Below are 13904 nucleotides of genomic sequence, written 5' to 3'. Positions count from 1 at the left end.
CTGTGGCACGTTTCATCCATGTAATTCATGTGTACTTCGTAATTCTAAATGCTTTAAATGTGGTTTAATTGGACACATATAAGCAGTTTGTATTACTACAATTTATGTCGCTGCAACTAATACTAAACTTTGTAATTCTGATTATATAAGTTGCAATGTTTTTAATGACCATTTATTTTTATCCACAACTTCGAAAAACAGTATGTAGTCATATAGCAGTCCAGAACTAAATGAAACTCGGACTCATTGTGAGACAAAAGCTTCTAGTCAATCGATTTCGTATCAGACTTCCCATGTTATTGTACCAGATATGGTTTGTCCTAACGGTTCACATATTTATGATGAAACGTTTTACAAAACTGAAGGACATATGTTGAATGAATCAAATCATGATGAAAAATGTGATGCAGTTTTGATAGATGTTGATTTTTCTGATGGTCCATTACTCTTCAATGACATTCCTAATAAATTTGAGGAGAATAGTTCAGAAGAATCAAATGCCGGTGTCATATCAAATATTATTTGTCCTCATAATGCACTTGTTTCTTAAGGGAAAGTTGTTCAGTGCGAAGCACGAGTGCTAAGTGGGCTCGAGTTTGATTACAATTGGGATGATTTCATATCAAACGTTGTTTATGAGTGTTATGAAGTAACTCCTAATGAATACCCTAATCAATGTGAGAAATATGTTTTATAGAGAAACCACATTATTCATATAGTCAAACAGATATAGACTGAACTCAAGATGACGTACAATAGGTTAAAGAGACTTAGACTCCAATTTAAGCTGTGGTGTTTGTATGAACTAATTAGTCCTTTTGCACTTTATGACTGCCTGATTTTGAATTCTGAATACAGTACGTTTATTCGTGCTCATTTAGTTCTCCTTAAGTAAATTGCATTATTTCTGGTATTTTCAATTCACGCAATAATTCAATTACTCCTAATCATCACAAATCTATCAGAGGAGCGTCTGCCAACGACAAACTCAATGGGCTTGGACTTTCGGCTGATCGCGTCTTAGGATCACAAGCTCCCCATTAGGTGAGATAGGGTAGTAGTGAGAATAAATCCTCAAAATAAATAAATATGTAAATTTCAAACTTTGATGATGACCTCACTAGTTTTACTGAATACATACTAGCTGAAGTTGCCCAATCGCGCATCCGCACGAGATCACGTGTGCGCAGGTCGAGCTACATAGCTCTTGCAACCACTAGCCACCTCAGACCAGACACTTCTCGAGATATCAGTAGACTCCTAAATATATCTCCGAGCCCTTTCATTCATGAATTATGATCTGACCAGGTTGGTACAATTCGATTGTAACGGCGTTGCATGTAAAGGCATTTTCAAATTCCGAATACCTGTGGCATCTTTAGTATATTATACTCTTAGTTGAACCCAGTTGATGAAGACAGTTAAAGTTAATATCCCGTCTTAAAATTATTACATGACCTCGTGATTCAACACGTTCGCACAGTATAATCCCAAAGATTTCATACATTCTTACTAGAAGCCAAATCATGATTGTAATCCGGATAGATGGGTCTTGAGGCAAGCTACATAACAACTCAGACAATGAGTCTTCTGGTGAATCCACACGCAAAATCCATATATAAATTGTAAAAGCAGGCGATAAAAAAGAGTAAACAGAAGTAGGTCATATAAAACGGATATGAATATTAAATTGGCAAACGTAAAAAAAACAAAGTACATATAAAGTTGTTCATAATCATTAATGATGACTATAAAACTGCTATGCAGATTTAAAAAATGGAAATTTGCAATACTTTATATTATGTATTTATATTTATCCAAAAGTTAGAATAAACTCACGTAGGCGTAGAATAGCTGCTCCAACTCCAAATAGACAGATGAACCTAATTTATAGACACTCTGATTGATTTTGGCGAAATCGAAAAATTGAATAATAATTTCTAAGCTCATGTATCGAGGAGATATCTTGGTGTTTATACTGTTTATCTGTACCATTGATGAGATCAAATCCTGACTTCTTTTCAAATAAAGTACCGGTCTTCAAGGTTATGATCTCTTACTGTCATCCTAACGAATCCTTAAGTCATCCCTGGACTAATAACGGTCTTAACAGATGCTTCGTCAGCACTTTATCTTCCAGTGTCCTTTGCATTTTATTTCTGGTTCCTGGATTCGTTCAGGCATACATCTACCGAAAACATGGTCAACCTATTACTAATAGTTTGAGATCCAGGTCTAAGTTCTTATACTTTCACATATTGTTGTCACTAACCATCCCATTTCTTTATCTCTCCCAAACAATGGTTTACGCGTTCATGAATGACTTGGAGCATGTGTATGGATATATGACATATTCTGTTATAGTTATGTTTATCGTTTGGCCACTCTCTGCATATATTTTACGCACTGAGTGCTCCTATGTCCTTTTAAACTTTGAAGGGAGGAGTCATGGTCTGCTTCTGTTATGCTTCTGGACATTATCATTCCTACTAGCCTTCCTGCCTTTGGTATCCATTTCTAACAGCGACTGGTGGTGGAACTTGTCAAGGTTAGTTTTACCACTCGCGCCTGTTTTCCCCGTTTTGCTAGTCTGTGGCATTGTTTTTCACGCTTTTTAGATGGAATAAGTGCATAAACAAACATTCTGCCAAATGTTTAACACATCCTAGAGCAATCTCCATTTTACAAATATTCTCTATAATCACTACTTCAATTCAATCAAAGTATTATGACTACTGCAATTATTTTTTCTCCCCATTTGTGGTTCATTAATCTTAGTGACCTTGAAAATGCACAATTGGGTGAATGGATTTTGAGCCAAAATCTGAGATCCATCATCCTAAATCTGATTGGTTTGTCCATAAATTATTGTGTCACCCAGTGCTGTTGACTTATCGTGATACTTTTAAAAGTGGACTTGGAATAAGCCATTATATTGTTATCTCCAATTAAAGCAGCAGACCGAGTTAATATGGTTGATTTGGTGATTCGATCATATTTTGGCAACCTTTCTTTGACAAGTACCAGAATTGTTTATGGATGGACTGTGACAGTTGTGTTGATTCTCATCGATTTCTTCAGAGTTGCATCGTCTAAAACTTATTTGCCGAGGTTTCACCATGGCAACCATCTAGACCGGGGATCAGTAAACCTTAAGACAGCAAGTTTGACGTTCAATGGCATATTATTTAACAGATGTTATCTTTCAGTATTTTCACTATAATAACCCGATTTCCGAGAGATAATTTTCCCTAACTATTTACACTTATACAATAATATAAAATCTTCATATGCCACTATCTTTGAACTACATTTGAAACAACCAACTTTTGTAATAATTAAGTTTTGGAAGTAATGAGCTTTCATAATGGAGTATGTCAATGGTTTACAAAACAAATCTCCAACTTCATCCGACAGATCGTTTCACCTGGTGTATGTATAGACAATATTTATTTTTGTTGGTTGGAATAAAGTCCTATATAGCGTGGGACTAAAAAAATCAATATAACAATGCATACTATTTCAGTATTAGATTGTGAGTAAACGTCCGTCAAGGCTGAACTATTTTTGACTTAGGCCATTTCTAAGTGACCAGTATCAATGTAGAGTAGAATAATTGATTGATTTGAACATTCTAAAAACTTGTATTAAGATATCATCAAAGGGTGTGTTCGTTGGTAGATTTGTTTTATCTGTTTAGTGACTAGTGGTTTGTAAACCTCTATTTTAAGATGTTTTACTACCTCAAGCTTAAACTTTTTCCCATCTTTAGTGACGCAAATGTGGTCGAGTTCACCTTATGGATTTTGTACGCCTTTTGCGTATCCTTCGTCTTCATATTGGGTATATGGGCTCCAGGCCTCCCAAGCTACTTTGCAGTCTATGAGTTTCTTCAGTCGAATGGTCATAACTCGTTGAGTAATGGAAATATTTGGGTTCAACGCATCCGTAGATTCAAAATTGTATCACCGTTTATCTGGCCAAGACGTCACAAGACCATACAACTTAGAGTATTTTCTTGTTTTGTATTACTAATTGCTGGGCGAATCGTCAATTTATACTCACCAATTTTGTACAAAGATATAGGTGAGTTGCTAAAACAAGCATTTTAGTAATCAGTATTTTCTCTGGCTTATGACAGACCATTATTGACTAACAATATTATATATGAACTGTAGCGACCAATCATATGCGTTAAAATCAAACTCTTAAACTGTAAGATTAAGCACAATGATATCATGAAAGACAAACTTTGCGTAACCGTGAAGTGAGCAAACATTGGTCTGCTTGTTTTTTCCCCTTTTCTTTTCGATGTTTAATCCACCACAATCTGTTTTTTCATATCTAAAATTATTTTCCATTTTACTGTTTACGAAATCCATTTATTCATTTGTCTTTGCACTTCAGTAAACAGTTTGTCCGAAGTTGACAATTCCACCGGAACATTATCTTTTGAACAGAATCTCATCATGAAACCATCTCCGTATACGATATTTAGTGCTGTATCCAGTCATACTGGGTTGATTTATCGTTGGGATTATGTTCTTTTGTTTGCTTTATTACGGTTACTTCAAGGGCTGGGTGGTTTAGGTGCTGGTCTTATATCTGCTTTACGTTCTCAATTATGGATAGCAGTTGATCAGTTTTCAACAAGAGAATTAAGTGTAATGCTCTTCAAACATATCCAAAGGTAATTTAATCCAAATATACGTATATTTACAAATTTATGTTTTCATACCATTTTGTAGTTGATGACTACTCCTTTCGACTATTAGTACTTGCCTGTGATCGTTTAGTTTCTTGAAGCCAGAATAATTTAATTATTTTTGTAAAAAAAGCTCTATACCTTTCTACAGCATACTCATACAACTATGCACTTGAGTATGCTTAACAATCTAACTAACTTCGATAACTAAAATTCGCAAATAAAATCTGTGAGTTTCCTTTCCAATCCCTAGGAAGTCATTAAAATAGGTTCTCTCTAAAGACTTGACCCTTCTTGACATAGTTCACCGTAGCATATACTAAGTTAGTCTATATTCACCATTGTTAATTAAAATATTTTGACCCATACCTTTTATCAACTTTCTTTGTGATCAAATCGTATTTAGACTTACCAGTTAACACGAGCTATTTTCTTTGCTAGCAGTCAACACGAAATAGGTTTGGTCTAAGAATACTTTAACCAACAGCATTTACAGTATCTTAATCTTTTGTGACGTCTAAAAGTTGTGTATACCGATTAACAACTTTTTTCAGTAGATTTATTTTTGTATCTTCAGAAAATATATCCGAATTATCTTATATACACTCTTTTCATCATATTCTCTTATAATTCTTCCATTCACACTACTTATATTTTCTAATTTAAGATCATGTAAAAATTTTGGAATAGGATAGAATTTTGTTCATTTACTATTAGCTGTTGTAGAATTTAATGTGCATACGGATGAATTTTGTAAATAAGTCTCTACACTATCGTACACTAAATCTTGGCAAGACAAGTAAAGCATACCAATATAGCCAACTTCCGATGTTTCTAAAACATAAATTGATCCAAAAATGTAAATAGTGCAGTCAATTAGAAAAAGATAATAATCACTTGCATATCGAAAAGTTATAGAAACTCGACCAAAGTGGATCACTGTCATCGTTAGTCGTATTATCAAAAGGTGCAATTTTTCAACTAACAGTTAAACAAAGAATAACCAACATGAGTTTTAAGTGGAGGGCGTTTAGCCTAACTAACAATTGGTTAGTTTATACCTACCAATCAGGATTAACAGCTACTTCAAGGGCTCAAACTCATTACAGTAAAGTGATGCGTTTATCTGTTTGAATCCACAGTTTAAATATCTTTGGATGTAAATCATATTTGCTGCGATATTTGATAGGCTTCTCATGTAAGCGAATGGGTAAATTATGTATTGCGTTTGTGGAAAGTATTACCTGTAGCCTGACTTACCACTTATGTTCTATGGACAAAAAATGATACTCGTCCGGTCTCTATAATCGAATCCGGGAAAAATATTAGCTCGTTTACTGCATTTAACTCTGCTTATAAGATATATACACCTGTAGGTCTTTTCCTATGGGAACAATACATTAAACAGGTATAAATTTTCCATCGAAGGCCCTTGACCCAATCGCTGGAAAGTGATTATTTGTATTATTCATTCACTTAACTGTTCGATACATCAGATGTAAGTGTGCAAAAACCTATTACCTATTTCTAGAAATATTTTACATGTCTTTTGTTCTTTAAAATCACATCGTTGACAGCCAAGTTCAATATTGAAATGCAAAAACAAGATACGAATGCGAAACGATATTACATTAGTGCCACTTAACTCAGTCAAGACTAATTGTAATGATATAAAGTTGCTCCGTAGTAAAATTCTGTAAATCAATTTAATTGCTCATCTTTCTCAAAGGTGTTGTACTCATTTATTTGTGTCTATTTAAAAGATCTATTAAGTAATTCTACCTTACTTCATCATAATAAATAGCGATCATCAGAAGATATCAAATATTTTATTTGTTATTAGTTCAGTGCTCTGTTAGCTAAAACACTCAAAGTCCAATCAATAGATTCCAATTTCGAACCCTGGCTCACTCTGATTTTCTCAACTGGACATCATCTCTCTTCCTTACATCAAACAGTGTAGCTTTAAATCGAGTACATCCATTTGTACATATTAAATGAGTTAATTACCTTTAAGTAAGCTTTATTACTGAATACCTACTGACTGTAACTTCTTCATCTTCAATTTCTTGATACCACTGTTGTTTTTGAGAGCTTTTTCAATTATTTGATTTTATTTACAGAATGTACTGCTTTACGAGAAACCGCTTATGGTAATGATAAAATTTCTTTCATGTTATCAAAGAAAGCCTAAATCCGGTCTAATTACCATGATCATTGAAATTTTTTCCACTCATTTCAATCCAAATTGCTTATTCATCCCCAACGTACACATCGTTGGAACTGCTAAATGAATGTCCTCATCAGTTGTAGTATTTTCATAAAATATGAGCGGCAAATCTAAACTAATTTAATGAACATATTTATTTCGTGGGTTTCTACTCAGCCTTTTACAGCCGACTATCAATTACAAAACCTATATATCATATTTGAAAAAGATAACTTAGATCATCGATATAGATTTTTAGAAATAGAATAATAATGTCATAAAATAACCAATACCAACTGCAAAGACGATTGACTAATTGGGTAAAATAAGCAGATCACAGATAAGAAGCAGACTAATAACAGAAATTATAACTTAATGCATAAAATATAATGTGATGCAAATTATTAATAAAGACTGGGATTACTAGGGTAATTTAAAAATGACCTTAGTATCATTTTGTTCATGAATAAAACTAATGAAAAACTTCAATAACGATAGTTTAACAACAACCAAACAATCTTTCGATTACTGATCACATCATGTTCACTAGTAAACGAATAACAGATGATTGTACTGTTGAAAATATGTTAACTTTGTTATTGCGATTTCTGTAGGAAATTCTCGGCTATTGTTAACGTGATCTGGAGGTTAAGCGTCCACTCGCGAGACCGAAGGTCCCGGGTTCGATTCCCGCGTCTAGTCGTGGATGCGCATTACTGAAGTGTCCTGTGCTAGTTCGAAACGGCCATCCAGGTTTTCATTGGTGGTCTAACGTTGATCCGTTCATAATTCCAGCATAAATATCCTTTGACACACATAAAAAGTGATAGAAATAATCATACAAAGACATTGTTTCACTTTCAATTCTTAGTCTTCTGTTTTAACCTACAATCAATCAGCTATACAAAGAATTCTTACAACTTTACCAAATTTGTTAATTGTTTACTGATCTAACTATATGTTATCTGTAACTGTGAGCAAGACGTGCCTATAATTAAATACTAATAATTTTAAATTATGAGCGGTTAAAAATAAAAATCACTAAAATAAGTAAATTCATTTCATTTTACTATAATATTTGTTCTGAATGTATACTAAACTCTATAAAAAGGAAAAGACTGTCATACCTATCTTGTGTTATATTTAAATGGTAGTCTAGCCTTCAATAAAAAATTATCCATAATTATTTTTAAATACGTTATTTATTGGCTAATAATCTTTTATTCAAACATAAGGGTTATATAACATCTCATTTTACTTTGTTTAGACTTTCTTTAAAATGGCATTTATCCAGAAAAACTGGTGAAGTGTTAAGAGTAATGGATCGTGGAACAGCTAGCATTTCAAATATTCTATCATATCTTGTATTTAATATCATACCAACTGTATTGGATATAATCATTGGTGTAGTATATTTTGTCACAGCTTTCAATATTTGGTATGGATTGTTAGTTTTTGTGACTATGCTTATTTACCTTAGTAAGTTATTTATTTTCATTTATATATATATATATATATATATATATATATATATATATATATATATATATATATATAAAACTTAGTGAGCCACAATATAGTGTTAACTTATTCCCAGTGTACAATTGATGGTAGAGAAAATTCTATCATGACGTTATACATCAATAGAGTACTATCGCGGAGATCTTAAAAAGCCTGGTTCATACACTCACTTTTGATAGTGAACCCATAAATATTGTCAAAATGTTTATTCACCTAAGCGGTTTTATAAACTTGAATAATGGTGCGAAAACGACATGGGTTTGTCTACAATCCAAACCAATAAGATATTAGATGTGTATGATATCCCGGACATTTCAATCACTGTTTCAAAGTACGGATAATCACTGGTGAACCGAAAACAAAAAAATCGTCGATGCAGAATATCTGGGGTTAAGAAACGATTTGATAACGACTTATACTGACTTCAGATGACTTCTAGGGACGGTCAGAAAAATAGAGATAAAGATAGAGCAAGTATCACTGTTATAAATGAAAATAATTTTATACAATTTAAGGTAAGGTAATGTAAGTTTCTAATGACTTCAACACAGGAATATGTATTAGAGAGATCATACACTTTTTTTTCAGAATAACATCAGCTGTTGTTAAAGTCTATACAATATGAATCTTTTCTGAAACAACAATAAAAGTATTTTACTCTCCTCACCCCTTAGTCATTCTCTGTACAACTAATACAATACCACTTTGATATTCATCTAAGGCTGATACATATGTGCTATGTTCTACGTTGCATATAAGTGACTGAATATTTCCAAATTTTACTTCATTCTTTTCTAAGTTGTTTTGTAGGGAACAATTTCTTTTGTCTTCATTCCAATTAAAATTCCCATAATCACACATTAATTGCATGATGCTATGTTAAAATTAGATGTTTGTAATCCGTTTGACTAATATTATTTCTTATTTTTGGCTCATAATTATAATATAGTTTCCACAGTGCTAATTACTGAATGGAGAGCGAAATTTCGACGTGAAATGAATAATTTAGACAATCAAAAAAACACTAAAGCTGTTGATTCAGTGTTGAACTTTGAAACTGTAAGTCATGATAAGCGTTCTTCACATTATGATGTATTTGAACGAAATTACGTATTATTTTGTAATATAATCTTTTTTGTCCCACACCTGATCATTTTAAATAAGTTATTTAATACTACTCGATCGAAATTTACTTATTTCATTGTCAATGAGAAGTATAATACTAGCTGATGTACAATTAAACAAAGTGTGCCAATATCGTCAATGGACTATATTGGGGAAACCCAGAAAATTCCTCAAAAAAGCCAAAAAGGGCTCTAAAATCGCTGAGAAACATCTTATCTAATCAGCATTCAATAGAAGTTTTACCAGAAACATCTAGAAGGTGAAAAGTCACATGCTGCGTTTCTGATTGGATGGTTATACTGCTACTATGTTCAGTAGCATTCCAGACTTTTCCAGAAGCCCAAGGCTATCTAAAATGCTATAAATACCTTAGATTTTCTGTACATAAACGAACCTTGGAGTAAGACGTTTTTTCCATATTTTTTGCCTTTTCTCTCGTGTTCAAGTTGTGTAGATCAAGCCTCGGGGTTACTAGAAGAGCTTAGGAAACGAATCTAGCCTTCGATTAGAAGATTTATGAAACTTAACAAAAACCTTCGGTTTATACATGACCAAAACACAACTAGTTCAAGTTTTTGAATGATATTATAAATATTTAAACCATAATTTTAATAAATATCTTGGAAAATCTCGAATTACAAACTTGTCTGAGTCACCAATCAGAAGGTTTAAAGTTAATCTTACAGTATGTTTATGGTATAAATGCTGTTGGTGTTTCACAGTTCATACTATGACTTTATCAGTATAAACAATCAACTTTTACTCATTATCAAAATTTAGTTAATGTATTGATTATTTACCAAGTATATCATACTCAGCATTTTCAATCATTCCTCCATTCATTAAGGAGATGAGTATTGCACTTTAAAGTGTAATTTTTACTAAAAATTTCATTTAAAACAGTTGGAATTTCTCACAACTGTCTATCATAAACATTCCAATGTAGCGCAATCAGACATATGGGATTAAAAAAATACAAACATTATAGGAGTTAAAGTTTGAAATGAAATCCTTCCTAAAAATTACAGCAATATGCAACGCTTAATGACTAGTTAAATGGAATATTGAAAGCTTTTCATGATAGTCTCGGCCAAATTTACATATCATATACGGGTGTATTTTAATCACTGCTCTCTATACTACCGTTAAAAATGATATCTATTATTTGTCTACTTTTAATTCTACTCTCTACCTATTTATCACTTAAATTACTCACATCTAAACTTATACATGCTAACCTAGTAAGACACAAATTGTTACCGTGTCCTATTTGACAATGTTCATTTTTATCATAAGTAATAAACATTATTTTGGCTTTCTTCGTTTATTTGTTTTTTTATTTGTTGGTGAACTAACCAGTTTACTAACAAACATGTTACAATATGTTCATAGATAAACATTAAAAATCGAGTCTTACCTGATTGATTTCATTCACCAATTCAGTTTTCACCTACATCACATTGGGATTTTGTTTAACTATAATGATTTTCAAAAAACAAACAATATCTGAACAAAACATCATGGTATTGTGAATCGAAAAGATTTTATTAATTGACTCTTGTAATAGGTAACCTTAATTCAATGTCAACTATTATTCTCTCTTTAAATTAAACATTTAATCATAATTGACCGTAGTTGTTTAAAATTATTCATTCATCGGATTTGACCTATTTTAAAACGGCTGCAGTGAACTTAGACTTGGTGAAAATAACCAATTTATTATATAATTCGAGCTTACAGTGCTTTCGTAAAATATGAATACAATATATTAAATACCTAATTTGCACATATTTCATCAGTTGTCCTTTGCATACTTCATGATTCTCTCAATTCTGTTGTTATTACAATTACTTTCTTCTTCCCTTTCTGTTCTCTTCAATTGAATCTTCTGAATCTCCTGCTGACATGCATTCCTCTTTCAACTGATGCTACATACTACTTATATCTGTCAACAGAAGTAGCATACACCACACTAATATCAATTTTTACCTTAATGAACTAACTATCAACACGTAGTTGATGTCAGAATTTAATCGATTAGATTTAATAATATTGAATCAGATGTTTTCTGTTTTTTATTAATCATATTTTACAGGTTAAATATTATAACGCTGAACAATTTGAAACGGATCGTTATAATCAAGCATTTTTAGATTATCAAAAAGCTGATTGGTGGAATGCATTTACTTTAAATCTACTTAATACAGTACAAAATATAGTAATTAGTATTGGATTTATGTTTGGTGTATTGTTATGTGCTCGAGATGTTGTTAATGGAGTATTGACAGTTGGACATTTTGTTTTATTTTGTACATATATTATTCAACTTTATTCACCATTAAGTATCTTTGGAACATATTACAGGTTAGAAAGAAATTTTAATGAAATTGATAAAAATCAGCTCAATATTTTATTGTTTTCGATTAGTATGGAATACTGTCGTTTGTTTTGAACTTATTAGTTAAATTTGTCTATTGTATCGTTCATTTACTTAATGAGATCATAAGCCAGAGAACGAAACTCCTCTAAAAAGGATAACGAAGTATTGTTTAGGTAGATAATTTGTCGAACTTTGCTTCAAGGTGACCAGAGGTAGTTATTTTTTAGTTCAACTGCATTCGATTGTAGTTGTGATATCACATGAATTAACTTAAGTTGGAAAGGAGAATATTGTGGTCACGATTCAGTGCTCTAAAATTATGATGTCCGCTGTGAAACCAAACGTTTTTTTCGATTCAATTTGAGTCTAGAGTCATGTATGAGCTTTCCCGACAAGTCCTAAACTCTAATTAAACGACTGTCCAATATGCTTTCAATAATTTTTTAACTGCACATCTTTTTGCTACGATTAATGAAATTACCAAGGAACTTATAAATCTCACTGAATGAAGTAGAACATGAGTCTATCATCTACAAATTGAAAACAAAATACTTGGAACAATGAACCGAAACTGTATGCATAATGGTTTACATTTTCAAAAATTAAACCTAATCATAGTTTAAACTTGAATTTTTCATTAGGTATTGAAAATACCATTAAATAACGTAAATTCTTTTCATGTTCTTTTCTATCCTCTGTATTGTATACTATTCTATAGTATATAAAATAATATAATATTTAATTACTAAACTTTCAATATTGAGTTTAAATATTTTTGTTGTTCAATAACACACTTTCAAAGAATACATGGCATTGATGTTAAGGTCAGTATTAATACTGATGATGGATTGTTTTCATGAACTCTCAAATAAATATGAATTAATTTTATGCGATTTACATTTTCCTTGATATAATACTTACTGGATATGAATTTTGGTTTTTTTTTAAACTAGTAATTCATACTGAATCTATTAAATAAACACCTAAATGGATATCATTAATAAATTAATCGACAAAATCGAAGATGTATTGATTTTACAACCACACATGTCTAATATTTTCGTCACGTCAGGGTATAGACAATGATTCTAGTCTTAAAGTTCTCACATCCCTCAATGAAACATTTGATCCACTTTATTAATTTTCTTCGACATTTTGTAATTATCAGCAACTTTCAAAAGATTTCCTAAATTTCATCAAAAACTACCGGTTTCATCCATATATTTATTAGACAAACCATATAAATATTTACAACTATATTTCAAAAGTAAAAATGTCACACATTTTCATGATGTTTGAAGTAGATATCAACTTTGAATCATTCATCATTTTACTATACATTAAGCAAGATTATATCTTTCTGTGAATAAAATAAATACGTCTGATTTAGCGTAGACGTGTTGCTGTTATTAATGCTAAACATCCATCTAAGTGTAGTAAGTTTGAACATTCACATTAAAAACATGCTAAGAGATTTGTGTTATCGAATTTTTCGTTTCAACCACAATGGAATAATGTAAAACTGTTAAACTTGTATTAATATTAATACATTTACCTTTAAGTTTCACAAAACAGGCACATCGTATCGAAATGGTTTGTAATCAAACTAAGAAATATTTCGACTTCTGATAATTGCCATCGAATAAAGTCTCTCCGATTCTTTACATGATTTGTAAACTTATCTTTGTTAAATAGAGTAATATTTACTCAGTAAGTGGACTGATCTGTTTACACTAAACACATTTTCATCACGATGTTGATTGTGTTTTCTGATTTATATGTAGACTTTTTTATGTTTCTAAATGAGAACTATGTATTGTTTCCGTTTTCTCTTTCATTTCATCGTTTTCTTTAATCAGTATAACAAGTTAAAATGGTATTTTTCAATTATTAGATGATAGTCAATTGTGGTACTTTTCTGATACAGTAACAATCGAAAATTCAATACAATTCAGACAAAGTTC

The 13904-nt window shown here is 31.5% G+C and overlaps 1 protein-coding gene across 1 annotated transcript in view; it reads left to right on the top strand.

Annotated features, from left to right (window-relative positions):
* The first annotated feature begins 2009 nt into the window (after positions 1-2009).
* The window catches only part of HMT-1_1 (Homocysteine S-methyltransferase 1), a 29954-nt gene continuing 18059 nt past the window's right edge, over positions 2010-13904 (top strand). Inside the window, exons 1-6 of the mRNA XM_051213633.1 lie at positions 2010-2548; positions 3773-4086; positions 4408-4690; positions 8182-8393; positions 9385-9494; positions 11656-11924. Of these exons, the coding sequence (XP_051069624.1) occupies positions 2346-2548; positions 3773-4086; positions 4408-4690; positions 8182-8393; positions 9385-9494; positions 11656-11924 (1391 nt within the window). The 5' untranslated portion in view covers positions 2010-2345. The remainder of the gene's footprint in view (positions 2549-3772; positions 4087-4407; positions 4691-8181; positions 8394-9384; positions 9495-11655; positions 11925-13904) is intronic.

Source organism: Schistosoma haematobium, chromosome 3 (assembly GCF_000699445.3).
Source record: "Schistosoma haematobium chromosome 3, whole genome shotgun sequence".
Taxonomy (NCBI): Eukaryota; Metazoa; Platyhelminthes; class Trematoda; order Strigeidida; family Schistosomatidae; genus Schistosoma; species Schistosoma haematobium.
This window is presented reverse-complemented; position numbering and strand designations above follow the sequence as displayed.